The 19,808-nt window shown below is 36.1% G+C and overlaps 1 protein-coding gene across 1 annotated transcript in view; it reads right to left on the bottom strand.

Moving 5' to 3' along the window:
- Positions 1–4,741: 4,741 nt before the first annotated feature.
- Positions 4,742–19,808, bottom strand: part of LOC120623344 (aquaporin AQPAe.a) — a 62,168-nt gene continuing 47,101 nt past the window's right edge. The window contains exons 4-7 of the mRNA XM_039889315.1: positions 17,963–18,232; positions 11,123–11,287; positions 7,533–7,664; positions 4,742–5,490 (exon numbers count right to left, since the gene is read on the bottom strand). Of these exons, the coding sequence (XP_039745249.1) occupies positions 5,452–5,490; positions 7,533–7,664; positions 11,123–11,287; positions 17,963–18,232 (606 nt within the window). The 3' untranslated portion in view covers positions 4,742–5,451. The remainder of the gene's footprint in view (positions 5,491–7,532; positions 7,665–11,122; positions 11,288–17,962; positions 18,233–19,808) is intronic.

The following is a 19,808-nucleotide window of genomic DNA, read 5'->3' as shown; positions in this document are numbered from 1 at the left end:
TTTATTAAAACGAGTACGCGGTGACAACCATAAAATTATTTTGTGACCCTTTTGTAATTGGTTTCAAAGTACCCCCTTTCCAAATTACCTTGTATATTAAATATTAAGTGCTTAGGGTTGACGTAATCTCAGTATTGTCTTATTATTTACTATTGATAGTTTACACTAGCAAGCTGCTATTTCTGGAATTCGTAATTAATAAGATGCGCGCTTTTATACTTTGGGCTTTATACTTCATCATCAGTTACCATAAGAGGGCCAAATGGCACTTTTTCTACCAATTCGATCGCGTTAAAGGTAACTGCGATTAGTGTTGCATTATGTTGTAACAGTATTGTAACTAGATGCCGCTCTTTTTATTCCATATAAATCGTAGTTAACTAAGTCGTGGGTAGAAAATTTCACACTAGACACTCAGGTGTGATTGCATTCAAGAATAGTCTATTATTAGATATTAAAAAAAGTTGTGTTGACTATTATGGCATTACAAGCATATGTAAGTTTGTGTAAGTTCAAGAGATTTACAAATTACATTGTATCATTACAGCATTTAAATTCATCAACACGAGACGACAAAGCGGACACTGCGCGGACGCCACAACCAGAACTGCTGGCGTCCGCGCGGGTGATAAAATGTATTGAACACTAGCTATAGCCCGTGTCCTTCGTCCGTTTATTACCGTTTGTTACAAATCCCGTGGGTACCGTTCGCTTTGTTGGGATAAAAATAGCCCATGTTACTCTCCGTCCTTTCAACTAACTCTATGCCAAAAAGTTCAAGTTGATTGGTTGCATGCTTAGGGCTTGAAAGAGGACAAACAATCAAACACATTTTCCTTTTTATTGTAATATAAGTAAGGAAATTTTGCTGTGTTGGCAATCACATTTATCATTATCGAAATATATATTATCGGTCGGCGATCAAGCGGTTGTCACGCGGTTGTCGCTCAAATGTTTTCACGTCATCTTAGCGCAGCCTTAACGTGCATATTGTTTATACTTACTGTTTTCCTTCGCTAGTTTTTAAAATCAAAACAGTCCCCGGGGCGTCTTTCAATACTAGGAACATTAATATAATTGCTCGTTATATAGGTAATCTATTTTTTGGTCAATTTATAATTTACATTGTTATTAATTAGGAAATAAGTTTTTTTATTAAATTGTAATTTGTCTAGTGGTTTCTAAGACTGACTAACATTTTTATTAATTAGTTCACGTATTTTTATTTGTGTATTGTTGTATTGATTAAGTGATATCTATGATATTGAATGCCGTTTCCAAAGAGGATTTGTACAGTAGGTGTCTTTCCACTTCGTGTAACTTGTATATATTATTTAATTTTGTTAATTTATAGAATTATAGAATATGAATAAATAGCACTTTTGTTTTTTTTGGTTGACTCTCATACGCAGGTTTGGTTTAATGGCAGTTTGACAGTAATGGCACAGTTATTAAAGCTTGAGTTTCATACTCTGTTAGGAAACGTTAAGACGGTGTATATCGTGAAATACTATATACTATATATGGCTAAACAATAGACAGAGCCGGGATTTCCATATGCTATTTCTACTCATCTCTATCCTTTTTCACCCTCAGACTCCTTTATATTTAAGCTAAAAATTCCGCTTCCTCGGTTCTGGCGATCTTTACAACCACCGGTCTCAGAGTGTAAGCTAGCAGTGCCATTCAGTCGTACTCGCTATGGTGAGACTTTCACAGTGAAGGTTGTAAACCTTTGAAATGCTGTGCCTCGGGATATAAGAACCACCTTTTATCATAGTAAGTTAAGAAATAGACATCGTGTAAATTAAAACCGAAATAATACTTCAGAGAGAGAGAGAGAGAAAGACTAATCTGGGAAACCGAAGCGCTAATAATTTTTGCGTAAGCCACTGCCAGTTTTTACTGAAGGGAATCAGATGCAGCCCTAACATCACATTCAAAAGTAAAATCAATTTAGTCCTGTCACTATTAGGTACGTGTCGCGTTGCGTAGGTACTATGCACGTGCCGGTCTTTTATCTTCAATAGGATTGCCATAAGTAAACTTCGATGGAAAAAGAAATGTTCTTCTTTTGACTTAATATTTGTACATGATGATTCCTTATGAAATATACCTATGCACTCAACCATTCAAGCCATTCAACCCATTCAACAGGGTTTCGTAGTTCTGTTAAACGTGATGTTTATTATACCGTATATATAATATCATATAATATATATCATATACTAGCGGACCCCAGCGCCATCTGTCGGGCTGATTTGTAAATCTAAACCATCCAGGGTGCCACCCAAACGCATACCAAAAAATTCATTCAAATCGGTTCAGCCGTTTAGGAGTTCAGTTACATACACACGCACACAAGAAATATATATATATATATAAAGATATATCATATATATATGATATATACGCTACAATAAACATAGCTGTATCTTATAGTATATGTAAGTTTATTGTATATCTTACTTGTACACCAACTCCTTAATGGTTGCTTGGAAGAGATCACTATCAGTGATAAGGCCGCCATTACACCCCAATTCAGTTTAGAAGTTGATTTGTGTAATGTTTAGTGTTGGTGTGTAAAAAAGAATTTTATCATCTTGAAGTAATCTGGCTAACTTATTTGGCTTACTTATGTTTTTTATTGGTGACATGAACTTATATATTGGATGGGACAACCAAGCGAGGGTCACCAAACTCTTTTGTTTGCGAAAAAAACCAACGATTTGAGCATTCATCGCGAACCAATCATTCGCGAGCACGTTAAGGACCGTCAGTTCTATAATAGAAGTCCTTGTCAATCATCATCATCATTTCAACCGATTGACCGGCCCGTTTATCTTTGAACCGGAATTCCAAAATCAACGGTACTCGGCCTCTTGTTTCCAGCGGCTCCCAGTGAATCGCTCGTCTGTCAACCTCGTTTGGATTGACCAGCGCTGCGTTTACCGGTGCGGGCCTCCATTTCTGCACCTTAGGACCAAACATCCATCGATTCTCCGATCTATGTGCCCCGCCCAATGCCATTTCAGCTTCGCCACTCGTTGAGCTATGTTGGACTTCGGGTTGGTGATCGCAGTAGATGGTAGTTATAGAGCATAGGACGAGTTCCCCATTACATCTCCCCCGTTGTTCTTACGACACCCTTGGAAAGAGTAGGGGGTGGTAACAACGGTACTGAACTACCGTCAACATACGGCTGTGGAGGTATTATTTGGTAGCATTCTTCGCATTTAGAATAGGAACACAAATTTTATAAATTTAAAATGCATATAAAAATTTTCGGAACCTACAGGATTTGAACCGGCGACTCTCTGGCAATCGACTGTACAACACGACTGTGTTTTTTTTAAATGCATTTTAAATTTATAAAATTGTTAATACCTCCAAGTGTTATAGGTAAAAACAATAATAAAATTATAAAAATTAGGAACACAAAATAACAAAGTCCTTTGAGTAATAAAATATATGTATTGAACTTAGTCTAGCACAGAATCATTGACACATACAATTTTCATTTTATATTTTATATTCACTTAAAAACTATTTACTGTAAGTATAAAATGTAATGATAGAGTATTTGAAATTTCAACAAATTATTATTTTGCTATTAGTAAATTTTATAGATTTAAATACAAACAGGTGTAAAACTTTTTTATAGACTAAAAATTAAAAAGCCCATAAAGAAAACAAAACTGACAGTAGATTATAGTATAGTTATAATATTTAATGTTGATAAACGTTTTGTTAAAATATATATTCAAAAAAGGATTAAACTTTGCTTGCTACGTTTCTAATATTAATTTCAAGTAGGTATATAAAAATATAAAGAGATCTTTATAATTTCCAGTTTTATGATCACTTCATTGATTTTTAGATACAAAGATTAATTTTGTGATACCGTTGTTGTCAATTAAAAATAACCTGATATAATTGAAAGAAATATATATAAACGATGAAACAATATCACTAATGTGTGTCAATATTATATTTTATTGTAATATTTACCTATTTTATAATGTGTACAGTGTAATTATAGGAGAAAAATCTTAGAAATAAAGAAGGAATTATTTTAAAATGTGTTTATTTGAAATGATGTTAAATAGGTGAATTAGAAATAGTTTATAAAAAAATGTTAATTGATAAGTTAACTACAATTTCTCTAAGGTGATACAATATGTTTCAATAACTAAAGCAATAAGAATGGCAGTAGATATCCAATTTATTCAATACAATAGTAATGTAATTGGATTAGAAAAATACTTTTTTTTTTTATAAAAATAAAAATTTATCAACCATTAGGGCCAAGACAGTGTAGATAAATATTAAGTGTTTATAAACAAGAGATTTCTTAGATTTAAAAAAAAAAGTTTAGAAGTTTTTGTATTTGTGTATAAGCCACTTGCAAAGAATAAAATAATATCCGTTTCTGACCTCACTTAATATGCAGATCAAGGTGCCTAGTGTGATAACTATACTTTTTTTACGAATAAATATATGTTATAATAATTCATTTCTGAATAATATATTAAGTTGGATTAGAAAAATTCGCTCTTCGCAGTGTCACATTTTTATGGAATGGTTGAGAAATGAGAAACAAAACAAAAAATACATTACATATGTCAGCGAGTGTTTTTCTCGCTTTCGGCAGATGGCGCGGTCACTGGTACATCGATCGTTAAAAAAAACTGTAGTTTCGCTGTCGCGGATATGGGAATGATGATGAAAAAATAGATAAAAACAATCCTTGATGCGGATTATATATCATGCTAAAATATCAGCTCGATCGGTGCAAAGCTTTTTGAGCGTATACAAACCAACATAACATTTTTATATATATATAGATTATTATATTACAGTTACAGATTATTAGATCGCGTCAAAGTAAACGATAATTTGTATAATCGAAGGAGCGCCATCTAGTGGCAATACTGTTTCCCAGTATGTTAACTAGATGGCGTGGCTAGAACATAGTTAAATAATCTCACACTAAGCACTCTGTATGTATATTTGATTTTGGTACAAAAGATTTTAGTAGCTACCAGATTACTATGGTCTTCTTCTTTTTCTTCTTACTTTGGTCTTAATAGTACTTCTAATATATTAATACAATCTTTGTATAATTATTATTCTTTGTTTATGTAATGTTATTATAATAATATCGTTTGTACTTAAGTTACGTTTTGTTTTTATTATTTTATACGTGTAAAAAATTGTTTTGTTGAACACCCTGGCTGGCTGGAGCCAAGGGGCACCCCTGGCTCAGGACGTAGCAACTAGAAAGGTTTGATATATTGATTATACAGGAATAGAAATGTTTTTTTGAATAATTGTTGTTCACAGGTATCGTTGGTAGTTGTTAAGGCGGGTGGTGTGTAGCGCGGGGCGGGTATCGCTTGGGACGGAGAGGGGAGGGGAGGGTCGCGGGAGGCCCCGCTGCAATCGCCTTCAGGCCATGTCCTCGCCTTTGCCGTCCAATCGTTTCAGCTGAAATATTAAAAAAAATATATAAAATATTGTAGGAATAAGTAAATACTAGTAGGTAGTCGCCTATATTCGAACATAATTAATTTAAATTAGGTATTATTTTTAACATTATTAAAATTCTATTGTCAGACTAAACTTTTTTAATCAGAGATTTCGCCAAGGCTGTTAACTTGCCATAGAATTATAATCCAAAAATAGTAAATATATGATATATTTATTAATTTATTAAATGCTTTGTGCATATATAAAAAAAATTGAGCATTCTGCGCTCCTCTACATAAACTATAAGTGTGTGAAATTTTATATATATGCGTAAAAGGGGTACCTACTAAGTTTTTGTTTCACGTATTAATATATACTTATTATTGTGTCTTAACGTAACTTTGAAGAAATACAGTAGGCATCTACGTAGTTCTTTATGGGTAGGTCAAAGCTAGGCTACGAAGTTGGGTGACCATTTCAACTATAGCTAAGTTTAAGACCTATGACCAGTTCCCATCTTCAGTCGGGCTACAGATTGAGAGCTAAGCAAATTTTCGGACTGCAAATAAAGGAAGCGTTGCATTTATCAATCGGGACACAAGAAAACAAAACTTTGTTGAACGCGTTTTTACCAGTGCTTTGCTTGGCACTGGAAAAAATTAAAGAATCTTGTTGAGGATACGAAAATTATGTAGCGGTGATAGCAAAGTGGTGAGGGCTTCGACTTCACTTTGGGGGAGGCTGGGTTCGAATCCCGGCATGCACCTGTGAGTTTACTAAATTCTGTGCGTTTAGGCAATTTAATATCGCTTGCTTTAACGGTGAAGAAAATCATCGTGAGGAAACCTGGGGCTTCCCCATAATGATCACAAATGCGTGTAAAGTCCACCAATCCGCACATAGACAGCGTGGTGGACTACTGCCTAAAACCCTCTGCTCGGCTAGCATGGGTCGGAGACAACTGTCTCCCCGAGGAATGGATAAAAATGTATCTTCTGCCGCAGTTTTGTCACTGGCGCACAAGTGGAAATAATATCCAAATAATATATGTGTATTAATAAACGGGGGTAAACTTCTCCTATTCCATGTTCCAGTGATTTAGCAGGTGGACACGTTAATTATATCCCTTGTCAGGGGATATAATCGGGGGATATAATTTTTATCTCCCGCCCGTGCTAGCCCTGCAGGATAAATGATTTGGATATTATTTCCACTTGTGTACCAGTGCTCTGAGAGTTGATAAAGCTGTGGGAGAAGATTCATTTATATCCTTTCCCCGCGGATATAATTGCCATGCTGCCTATCCTAGCCCTGCTGGTTTTGAGAGGAGTTGACGATTTTAGGATATCATCCTTAGGATTAGTTTATCTCTCGTGTAAAAGAAGCCTAACGCATACGCACGGTACCTATTTATCAAAGCAATAATGATGGCTCCGAACGCGTTGCACAATAACCCTAGATTAGATTAGGTATGTTATAATGTACCTATTCTATAAGATAAGTGCGCTTACGCTTTGCTCAACAGTCCATGCCGTGGTAGCTAGACGTCCAGAACGCTTGTAAAAAAAATTAATTAACATAATGACGATGTTTGTTATTAAATTAGTAATGCGAATAATTATTATACGTACGTACAAGGTCGAAAAAAATAAAGTACAGAAATGGTACCCTACTTATAATAAAACTTCAACTATGGAGACATATATATATATATATATATATAAATATACTACTTTAAATATAAGTATATATAGTAGAGTATATATATATACTTTTTAATTTTTGTCTTTCTGAGTACCTGTTCGTGTTGATTGTTTTGTTGTACAAAGTGGGTGACTTAAATTCCAACAACAAGAACGGATATTTGCACACATTTCAGTACCCATGTTTTATCCCGTAGTTTATGCGGATGAAACCGCAGAGTACATCATGTAGCTTATAGACTTTTATATTGCAAAGGCCTCACTAATACTGGTTATTAGATAAACAGTGTTTTCTTTCTGTCTATTATCAGTAATTTGAAACTCTGAAGAAGAAGACAAAACGTGTGTTCTACTCACTTCTTTCTCGTCAGCGGCCACGGGTCGGTAGCGTGGAGACAGCGAGTTGGTGTCAGGTGGTGGCGCTGAGAAACCGTGCACGTACAGCAGGGCTGCAGCCACTCCACCCGCAACTGGACCCGCCCAATATACCTGAAACCATATATTAAAATAAATGTAGTATATATAATATAGATTCTTATACAGCTGTATTAGAACCTATTGGTTTGGCGCGGAGCGATGGCAAGAGACCTGATGGTATGACGCTCATACCTTGGAGGCTTGGAAGGTCACTTCTGTGGGATGCAACTTGTGTTGATAACCTAGCTGCATCACATATCCAGGCCACCTCGTCAATGGTGGGTGCGGCTGCTACCTGTGCCGAGCAGGCCAAGAGGCGTAAATATGAAAACCTGGATAGCAGCTTAATTTTTGTGCCTTTTGGAGTAGAGACTAAAGAATTATCGAAAAGGGTTATCGAGTCTACCGGTGATCCTAGAGCGGGCAGTTACCTTGGCCAACGAATTAGTTTGGCCATCCAAAGGGGCAATGCTGCCAGCATCTTAGGAACTGTGCCTCGCTGCGGTGGTTTCGATGACGTTTTAGATTTTATTTGGTTTTAAATAGTTTATTTTAGGTTATATTTATAAAACAATTATTTTAAAGAATAAATAAATAGTTTTTTTTGTATGTATATATTTTCATTACATATTTTTCTTGATGTGAAACATCTATAGGCGGAGGGTAAACCTGACTTTTGGCGTGGCGACATAGGCCGTGGAGACGCATCGCCACGCTATATGATTGAATTTTTGTATTTCGTATGTAACAATAAAAATGAATATATTTTTTGGAATAAAACAGTAATTATTAACCGACTTACAAAAGGATTGGTTATCCATTTAGTTGTATTTTTGTTTAATTTGTGGAATAAATTTGTAATGCTTTATCTTTTCATTATGCAATATCTGCAATAACTTTTTAAAAAAATTACGATATTTCACATCTGCCAGGCGTCCCGTGTGAGCCGTCACACGTTTTTTTTAAATTGTACTTTATAGGCGAGTCGTCCTGTCTGTGTCGTGTTGGCGGCTCTTTAAGTGTTTGTGGAAAGTGCACAAAAACATTGTATGGATACATTCATGCCGGAGAGTTCTCTTTAATTTGAACGGCAAAGGAAAACATATTTAGGATATATTTTATTTTTACCTGTCGTACCTAACCAGGCAGGTTTTCGTAATTTTAATGGTGAAGGAAAACATCGTAAGATTACCTGCATGCCTGAGAGTTCTCCATAATGTTATCAAAGGCGTGTGAAGTTCACAAATGTCCATAGGGGTGGACAACCGCCTAAATCTTTCTCATTCTTAAACGAGACCCCGTAATTGGCCGGCAATGGGATGACAGTAACACCTTATGATAAAAGGCATATGCGCGTATCGCGTATCTAAATCGACAAACAATATTGCATTGTTGTAAAAGCATTTTATCTTTTGTATAAAATCGATTGTGTAACCTTGGCCGCGTGAGATATTATTTTATTAGATGACCTAATATCTCGATAACGCTACTGAATTGCTTTTATCATTATCACTATCGCTTCTTATACCACTATAAAGCAAAGGTTTCCCGCAACTCGTTTGATGTAGCTTGTCCACGGCTGCCATGTTAACCCGAAATACGACTTTTTTTTTTCTATTCTATTCTAAATATACTGCGACAATGCACACATCGCCATCTAGTCCGTAAGCGTAGCTTGTGTTATGGGTATTAAGGTGACTCTTGAATATTTTTATGAATAATATACATATATACTTATAATATGCAAATAAACACCCAGGCACTGAAAAACATTCATGTTCAACACAGAAACATTTTCTAGATGTGGGAATCGAACCCACGGCCTTGGACTCAGAAAGCAGGGTCGCTGCCCACTTTGCGCAGCTTTGAAATAATATAATAAAACTGCCTCGTTGGTTGGTTGGTTAGCATGTAGATAACGAGCTTCTAGGTTCGATCTCCGGGTCGGGCTAAGGAATAAATAGTATTGGGTTTTTTCTATCTATAAATTCTTAATACCAGGCCGGAGTTTGGAAAATGGTGGTGATTCACCCCCGTTCCTCGGAGAACACCAATCCTGTGCATTATCTCTTTCCGGTCGTGTCCGGAGCTGCCATCCCACCGGACGATAAGAGTATATTACAAACGGTACAATGATAAGAGTTAGGGAATAGAGATTGCACCTGTGTCTGCACACATATTTGTGCATTATAATATCTCCCGCGTAAAATCTCTCTGGAGTTTTATGTAATATGGTTATCCCAGATGATTTTCCATTAACGATACTTAGATACTTAGTCTATAAATACGTAATTATAATCCGCTTTAAGTTCGACCGAGATAATTGACGTATTTAACAGGTGTTGTTTTGCACATACCTCTTTACCAATATGGATCTTCCACAGGTATTTTTTATCTAAGGTACACGATCATACGCCAGCGCTTACTTGCCTAGTTGGATGTATAGTTTCGTGATTGTTGATGACCTCACGCTATGTTCATTCTCATATACAACTATGACTATATTAGGGCCAATGGAATCATTTTAATAAATCATCGATGTAAATCAAGCCTAGGTAGTAATCTGCTAATATGGCAAATTCGAAAATTTGGGTTTGCGAAAGTCAAAGTAAAAACTTTCTTTATTCAGATAGATCTTCTTGAGCTGTTTTTAACGCCTTTGGTTGCCTGGAAGAGGTCGCTATGTAGCGATAAGGCCGCCAAATTGTATACCTTTTGTTAAATTTTTACTTTTAATTTGTTATGTTTATGTGGTGTACAATAAAAGTGTATTCATTCATTCATTCATAGATTTACAAAAGGCGATTTTTTTAGGACTTTGTGTGAACAACTACTTTCGTTGACTAACTAAAGATACAAGAGGTTCTTGAAGTCTAAGAAGTTTTCTTCTCTTTTTAAACTGTATTATCATCATATCAACCCATTATCGGCCAACTACAGGGCACAGGTCTCCTCCCATAATAAGAAGGGTTAAAGCCGTCCACCAGTACGGATTGGTGGACTACGGCTTTCCACACAACCACACGCCTTTGAGAACGTTATGGAGAACTCGCAGGTATGTAGGTTTCCTAAAGATGTTTTCCTTCACCGTTGAAGCAAGTGATATTTTAATAACTTACAACGCACATTACTTAGAAAAGTTAGACGTGCGTGCTGGGATTCGAACTCGGCCCCCAGAAAGTGAAGCCGAAGTCCTTAACACAGTCTTCACCGCATCTGAGTGAGTATATCCGTTATCAATATGGTATAGATAGGTAGTAAAAGCGAGAGAAAGAAAAACTATTCCTAAACTCGAACTAAAACAGGAATCCGTAAAACAGATTACTTTGTGGTTAAAGTAACGAAATATCGTGTCCGGGATCTCCAATAATCTGGTACTTTTTAAGCGTTAAATTCGCCAACATAGCTACAGTAGATACGTTGATCTGCGAAATGAACAATTAGAATTAATCTTGACTTATACAAAAAATTAAAATAGAATTCCGGACCTGTTTCGAAGGGAAGGAGTAAGTTAAATGTGGTTTTCTTACCCAATGATCACTCCATTCGCTGGCTACTAAGGCAGATCCGAAGGAACGCGCTGGGTTCATGGCGGAGCCTGTGTAGTCCACGGCTAGTAAATGACCCAGCGTGACGGTAAGACCGATAGCGAGAGGAGCAGTAGCTTTGCTGTCTGGTTTGTTCGGGTCGCATACCTGTGGAACGTAAGCAAAGTTAAAAACGCAGGTAGACCCCTATACAATAATACAACGTGTAACGGAATTACGAAATAATCTTGAAGGATGCATACGTTTATTTCATAAGGAATCCCTGTAAAATAATTGAATCAAAAGAAGCATATTTTTTTCCATACAAACTAATTTAAAAACATTCTAAGTAACAACCCTATTGAAGATCAAAGACCGACACGTGCATAGTACCTACACTACGCTATTCGTACCTACAGGAGTGACTTGATTTTACTTTTGCATGTGATGTTAGGGGTCTGACTTCCTTCAATAAAAACTATGGCAATGATTTACTCAAAAACTATTAGCGTTTCAGTTTCTCAGATAAGTCTACGAGACGGTAAAGATGTAAGGTCTTAAGTGTAGTTTTTTATGTACACGTATATTATAATCTTTTGTTATATACCTAATGCAAACATTGTTATTTACATTTACAAATAAGTTAAATAATATAGTGAATCCCGTACTCTTACTTATAGGTCTATTGAGGGGCAAACAGAATTTTTAGTGGGCGGAAATCCCACATAACTACTCCGTTTCCCCCAACAGAGTGGTATGCATTAGGCATTTTCTCTGATTAAAAAAAAAAGAAAAAATAAGGTTAAATAACATAATTACTATATCTAAACAATATTTCGTAATCATTTTTATTAAAATCTTAAGCCATATTAAAGTCCCAGTGGGTTCTCACCACTTAGCCGGTATTATCCAATGCCAGCTAACTTAGGGACCTACGTAACTATTATTATTCAACATCAGCGGATTAATGTCCTCTGTTTGGTACAGAGCTCTTTATCGCAAAGGAGGGAGCATTTAAGGGGTTAGATCCACTACGCTGTTTCGATACGGGTTGGTAAACTTTATATTTGATAGTAGCAAAATGTGTCAGTGACCTTGAACGCTTAACGTTCTCTCCAAGGCATGGATGGGGTTAGCATCTCGAATTTCCTAACATAGTACTGGTATTGAAATATTTTAACAGAAATATCATCGTTACCATCAGGTTTTACCGCTTTTTAAGAGGTTGCAATGCCATTGTCTGAGATCGATGAATCAATTACCAACAGGGAAAGCGTTGGACTACCAGCTAAATCGACTGATGTTTGCTCATATCTATGGTTACGCCACTCATCTTGATATTCAATTATGATCATAGACATAAGTAAAAATCGTGGTTACTACACGATTGATGAATTCCTTAACAACAAGGCTGCTTGGAAGCAAGCCACTCCGCTCTCATCTCTCACAAAACAGAAAAATTCAAAAGATTCTTAAACTATAAAATTATGTTGGAAAAGAGCAATCTGCTGAGTTTCTTGCCGGGTCTTCTCAGTGGAATCTGCCTTCCGGTGGTAGAGTCACTACAAACAGACTGACTTGACGTTTCAAAAGCGCTTATAAATTAGGCCTACTTGAAATAAATGAATTTTGAAAATCCTAGTGATGAATTTTGAATTTTGAAAATCCTTGTATAAAGGTGAAGAATCGAGTGAAGGATCAAAAGATGTCGTAGCTGAGGCTTTTGCATGATTAAATACATCATAGGCGTAGCTTTAGTTATTGATTTTAAAATCTGCCTTAACTATTGTCAGCGGTTCATGTCGAATGCTATAAGCTGTCACGCAAGGTACAAGGCGAGATACCGCAAAGTTGGGTAGCTTTGCTTATTAATAACTTTGACAATCAACGGTAGGTAAATTGGATGTCATAGTTTTTAATAATTTATTTAGTCTATGTATTTATGGATTAACGGCCTACCAGTTCTTTGATTTAGCAAATTAGGTAGGTACCTACAAAAAGACCAAGAACTTTAACTTTGCTTGTCTACTATAAGAAATTTCTGAGCAGAGCACGTTGTGCATAAGTTCAGATTGTCAATCTATAATCGTGAGTGACTGCCAACCAGTATTGAAGCAGAATAGAGATATAATCCCTCAGGCTCTCTTTCCTATTGGGTCTTGTTACCAGATCATTAAAGATATCCCATTTTCTGTTGCCTGAGGAAGTTACATTAAAGTCGTCGGTCTTCATTTGGCTGGTAAAAATATATGAAAAACAAAAGGTAGACAATTTGCTTTTTACAATTTTTCAATTGATGGATAAACTACAACTACTCTTCTTGACTTCAATACAAATACTTGTAAGTTAATATTTTATCGATACGTGGTCGCAGACTTTGGGTCTCATAAGATGGCTCCGAGTCACTAAGCGGGCGATAGAGAGAGCTAGCTATGCTGGGAGTCTCTCAGTCTATGAGGCCGGTAGAAGAACCAGAGTTACGTACCAACATAGCTCAACGAGTCGCAAAGTTGAAGTGGCAATTTGCGGGGCACATAGTTCAGAGAATCGATGGACGATGGTCCCAAGGTGTTGTAATGTTTATGGTGACCTCCACCGCTATACGCAGCAGTGGAAGATGGAAGGAGGACAGATGACATGAAACGAGTTGCAAGGAGTCGCTAGACCCAAGCAGCACAAGACCGTGGCATTTGGAACTCCATACAAAATACCACATTACGTTGATGAAATGTTTAAAGTTACGAATTTCATTGAAACCAAATTGAACTTCGGAACCGAATACAAATATTAGATAGGTATCTACGGTCTGTAATTACAATTCTTCGTATCGGTAGTTTTGTTTTATAGACAAATTGGTTTGTTTTTGTGGTGCATATAACTAAGTGCCGTGAAGTAAAAACCCACCAACTAAGTATATTTATTATATTGAATACCTAGCAACGTTTTAAATATTTCAACGTGCACAGATTAGCGTACCTAGATTAACTTGAATCACTTTAGTAATGATAGTCGTCACGGAAGCTAATGTTTTATTACTATTCAGAAACAGTCGTAAATACTATACATAAATAAAGGCAGATGCATACTCATTCCACGATATGCGTCGCAAACGCAAACGTTGCGCGTTGGTCGACTCCCCGAGACCGAACTCGACAAACTAAGATCCCCTCAAGTAGGGCTTCCACGCGCGCCAATAGAGATTAATGTTCACTGATTATCTCATCTATAGGAAAAATACGAGTAAAGGGTATAGATAGTTATCTCATGGGGAGCATGCTAGCTTTAAGGTAAACAGACGGCATACAACGAGTAGCTTAAATATGCCTAGCAGTAGGCGTTCTTCGGAGATGACCCGATGTCAAATCACTAGGGGTTAGCACCAACACCGGTGAGAATGTTGCTAATGCTGTCGTACACAAATATCTAAACTTAACTAAATTGACAGGTCTAAAAGTAGGATTTTCATTTTTATAATGCTTTCTGAAGGATAGCACCATGTACAACAGAATTGGCACTGTCGCGTCGCGTTGTCTAGAGTAATTTGACCATAGACAAAAGTTTTAAGAGGAATTATTATTAGTGGGTCAAGTCAATAGGTACTAACTAATATTATAAATGCGAAACTGTGTATGTTTGTTTGTTTGCCCTTTTGTCTCGCCCTAACTAAGCAACCAGTCAACAGCATTTTTGGCATTTAGTTAGTTAAAATTACTGAGAGCAATATAGATAAATATACTTCGCCTTCTAGCCCCAAAGTAAGCGTAGCTTGTGTTATGGGTACTAAGATGACTGATGAATAGTTTTATGAATAATATACATAAATACTTAGAATATACGTATAAACACCCAGACACTGAAAAACATTCATGCTCATCACACAAACATTTTCCAGTAGTGGGAATCGAACCCACGGCCTTGGGCTCAGAAAGCAGGGTCGCTGCAAACTGCGCCAATCGGCCGTATAGGCTACTTTTTATGCAAGGAGTACGAATAACGCGGACAACAGCTAGTATCTATTAGTATAATTTCATTAGACGCGTCGCTCGTCGTGTTATGAGTATGTCGGTGTGTTTGATTAGTTGTTTATCGTAGGTTAATTCGAGGGCACGTAGTAGCTTTAGGCTTAAATAGATCGTGACTATGATCTTGTCATTGTTATGCTGTAATTAATTGCTTTAAGGGTTAACTCTATTTACGGTAAATAGTTGTACGAGTAGGCTAGTGCTAGATATTAAGGGGAATTCGATAACAAACAAGGTTCAATGTTCAGTGTTTACGCATTTGGAGATGCAGTAATATTCTAAACTAAGAATTAATCTTAATGTATACCTACATAATATATACATGATGTATACTCAAAGAGAGAATGGTATTTATTTTCGATATAAAAAACTGCAAAAAAGACATCCCCCATGACACTTCAAAGGCCGGTTTCAAAATTATGGCGTCACGTTTATGTAAACATTTTGTACAACTTTTTTAGAACTTTTAAAGGCGAATAACTTTGTCATTCGCGGAAATATTATTTTATAATATTATATACAATTTATATCAACAAAATCTTTAATTTCTGCAAAAATAAGATATTTTTATATATATGTATTTCCGAACTTCATAGGGTAACTACCCTATGAAGTTCGGAATAATTCATCATGCCTTACAGACCACTATCGTTGAAAATCATCTAAATGAATTCCATTTATTAGTCATTTGTAGGTAAATGTTAGAGGTTAGTTGAATAATCTGAGAAACCATTAGCAGTAGTACTTATAAAAATGAATTTTACAATAAGTGAATTGAAATATGATTTCACCTATAACCACTCGAACGAAAGGTCTGATTTTTAAACAAGCGAGAATTTAGGCGATATTGAATCTCGAATGCTCATTAAACGTTAACCGTTAACGCTCATCACATCCTTTTTTAATTAGACTAATGCTTTTAGGTCACGTAACTTTTTGGGACAGTTCTGCGATCTTCGGAAATATCATAAAACATACCGGTGTCTATATAACAGTATATAAAACTTGTGCAACGTACCTACATTATCATCATCAATATATAAAGAAATAAAAATAATGCGACAATACACACATCGCCATCTAGCACCAAAGTAAGCGTAGCTTGTTTGATGGGTACCTACTAAGATAACGAGTAAATATTTTTATGAATAATAAACTCCCAGAGACTGTAAAAGCATTTATATTTAACACACAAACATTTTCCAGTTGCTGGAATCGAACCCACAGCCTAGGACTCAGAAAGCAGGGTCGCTGAGCATTGCACCAGTCGGCTGTCAAATAATTAAAAACCTGTAACAGCCCACAGCTGGGCTAAATCCCTGTTAAGGAGAGGGTTTGCACATCATCTGCGCTGGGCAGATGTATACATACGTGATAGTATACACCTTAAATGGTCCTAATTAAAGCTTTTAAATCGTAAATGGTCCGGTTTGTGGATTTGCCACTTCGCCTCGAAGTTACGGCTACGACCGCAAGAAATTCATTGGAATATAATACTTTTTGCGCTCACCAAGATTCAGTCAAGCTTATTCATTAAGGATGACGTGTACTCCAAAATAGTGCTACAAAGTAAACCGGTTTACTCGAATCAAGTTACAGTGGTACTTATAAATACTTATCGTCGAATCTGTAAAAAATGAGAGCAGATACGAGGAAGTTATACACACGGGAGACTTAAAAGTTCTACTTTGTTGCCGCAATCAAAAACTTTTCTTATATACCTTATACTCAAAGCTATAATAATAATTTCTCGGATTTAGATTTATTTAATCTTACTATTGCTCAGTTAAAAAAACATCTTTATTCGAAATTTTTACTTCCAATGTTTTTTTTTATATCCACTTTGATGGATGGAGTTTTAATAAGTGTCTTCCCTTATTAACATTATCTATCAACAATGTGTTTTTTTTTGTTCTAATATGTAAAGTTTCATAGTTACGTTATAAGTTTGCTGTCAATTTTAATGCATTCGTATGATTTTTAGCGGCTACTTAATTGCTGTATGTGTTATTTTCTTTGTACTAATTTTAAGTATTGAGAAAACTGTTTGGGCCATCTATCTATATATATAAAAGAGAAAGTGTGTGGGTATGTTCCGTATAGGCTCCGAAACGGTTGGACCAATTTCAATGAAACTTTCAGGGAATCTCCGGATTGACCTGGCGAGTAATCCTGTAAAGTTTGGTGACGATCGGAGCACTCATATTTTTGAACTGTCAAATACAGCTTTTATTTACTATGATGATATTCTATTGTTGGGTGCACATCGGTGTAGATAATGATCTTCACCCGCTCGAGAAGAGAATAGAAGAGAATGAATACGGAGAGAAATAAATGATTTAATATATTATGAGACTTAAATTAAAAATTTAATGATGTAAGTTTATTGTTTAAATAAAACAAAGCAAAATCTAGCCCGGCGAAACGGGCTGGGTACGCTAGTAATAAATAAAATAAAAAATATCTGCTATGTAATAACTTGACTGAAATAATAATAATAAGCCCCTCTTATTCCCGTGGGTGTGGTACGAGGCGACTAAGGAATAACAGAGAATGGGTGACACCGTCTTCTGTGTTACTATTACCATCTATTGCGATCACCAACCCGTCTGTCCAGCGTGGTGATTATCTTCCATGGATAGAGTCTACCGTTTATGATGAGTAATGATAATGTTTTGGGTATATATATTTTTTCGAATTCTTCACTAGTACAGGCTCGCGATAGGGTGATAACTGCATTCGCTAACTTAAAACTAAAAGGTTCACGCGCGGTTTTGAATTTTACGTTCCTAGTGTTAAGGTGCTTTGTAATTGTACTTACCCCACAAACAACAAAAACGAGCACGAATCCGAGGAAGAATTCGATGCCGAAGCCTTGCAGTGCGGTCACATTGGTGCCCAATCCTGTGACACCCAATTTTCCAGCAACTGCATCGGGGGTGAATGCTTTCAAGAGGCCGGAGCCAGCTGCTGCGCCTGCGCACTGGGCGATCACGTAGAGGATTGCTCTTACTGGCTTAACTTTGCCAGTTGCAGCCATTCCTGCAGTGACCGCTGGGTTCACGTGACCCCCTGACACATGTCCTATTGCCTGAAAGATAAAATGATTCTTTTAGTTACTATCGTTTAGCGGGAATCGGCTCAGTTTTGAATGATGAAATAGGGGAATATCAACATCTGATCTACAGTGTTCCCTATCGCTCTCAGATTCAGCACTCGATGGCAATAGTTTTTTCAAACATAACTAGCTGCAAAAATTTTAATAATAACTTATACAATCGTAACCAATAACTTTTATGGCTACCCGGCGGTGTTATGTAATCATTTTTAGTTTTTAGGTATACTAAATTTAATATTTAATATACAATTGTCGCAGACAAGTTGTACACCCGACACGAAGTTTTAAAATTATAAAGGTATGTATCTGTGTTTCTGTGCATGACATCGTAGACTGGACTGCTTTTTGATGCGGTATTTGTAAATCAGAATTAAAATTTTCTAAAGGATCGTGATGGTTCTTTGGTTAGTTTACGAAGGTCTGTTCAGGTGTAAGTTCATTTCTTGTTTAACAAACGTGTGTCTTACGAACTTCCATAGGTCCGTTTGAATTGAAATTTGGTAACTGTTACATCGGTGGTATTTCCATGGCATGGTAACCTCGTAGTTGTGGAAGCTGCGGTATACCCAAAACCTCAACGTACGGCAGATATAGCGTGTTTGGGTTCATTAAAATAATCTCAATGAGAAGGTGCATATGTTTGTAATAAATAATTATTTTAAATTTGAAGGCGTCCATTTTGTTTGAAAGGATACTCTAGCTGGGTAGTTATGAATGAATGAATGAATGTATACACTTTTATTGTACACCAAAGAAAAAAGGAGTTACAGAGATAAAGGTAGGTACACATCGAGCAAGAGAGTACAATATGGTGGCCTTATCGCTACATAGCAATTTCTTCCAGCTTTTTTAGATTTTTCTTAGTTTTATTGAGTAAATTATTTTATAGTTTATTAGAAAATGAACCAAAAGCTATATAATTTACTAGGAAACATTTTATCACGAGCCATTAGGTATAAGAAGTTTTATATCCTTCCTTTTTATTTTATTTACCTATTAATTAAGTTCTTGGTAGGTACCAATTACCAATAGAAGGATGTTAAGTTACTTAAAGTAACTTAAAGTAATAAGTCTTACATTATATCATCATCAAGGATTCAAGGAAGGTTCATTGTTATTTGCAGATGAAACCGCACTTTCAGGTACATAGATATGTGAAATATGCTTACATACGTCAGTACAAGGAAAAAATACAACCTAAGTAAGATCATGTACCTAGGTCATGCCGTAGGATAACTTACAAATCGAGTCTTTGCGAAAAACCTAGGACGATCGCTAAGGGATGGTTGATATCATATGTTTGTAATCAAATTCTAAATTTTCATTAGGTTAGATCCAAAATTTAAATTTAGGTAGGTTAGGTTAGGATATAAATCTTCAGGTCAGGCTCTAAGATGATTAAACCTATTCAATACGTTGGCCGGATGATTGCGAATTGCGCAAAATTCAAAATACATTTATTTAAGTAGGCCTCCCTTATAAGCACTTTTAAACGTCAAGTATGAATGAATGAATGAATGAATGAATGAATGAATACACTTTTATTGTA

This window comes from Pararge aegeria, chromosome 4 (assembly GCF_905163445.1).
Source record: "Pararge aegeria chromosome 4, ilParAegt1.1, whole genome shotgun sequence".
Lineage (NCBI taxonomy): Eukaryota > Metazoa > Arthropoda > Insecta > Lepidoptera > Nymphalidae > Pararge > Pararge aegeria.
Note: the sequence above shows the minus strand (reverse complement) of the source record. Positions and strands in the feature narration are given on the sequence as shown.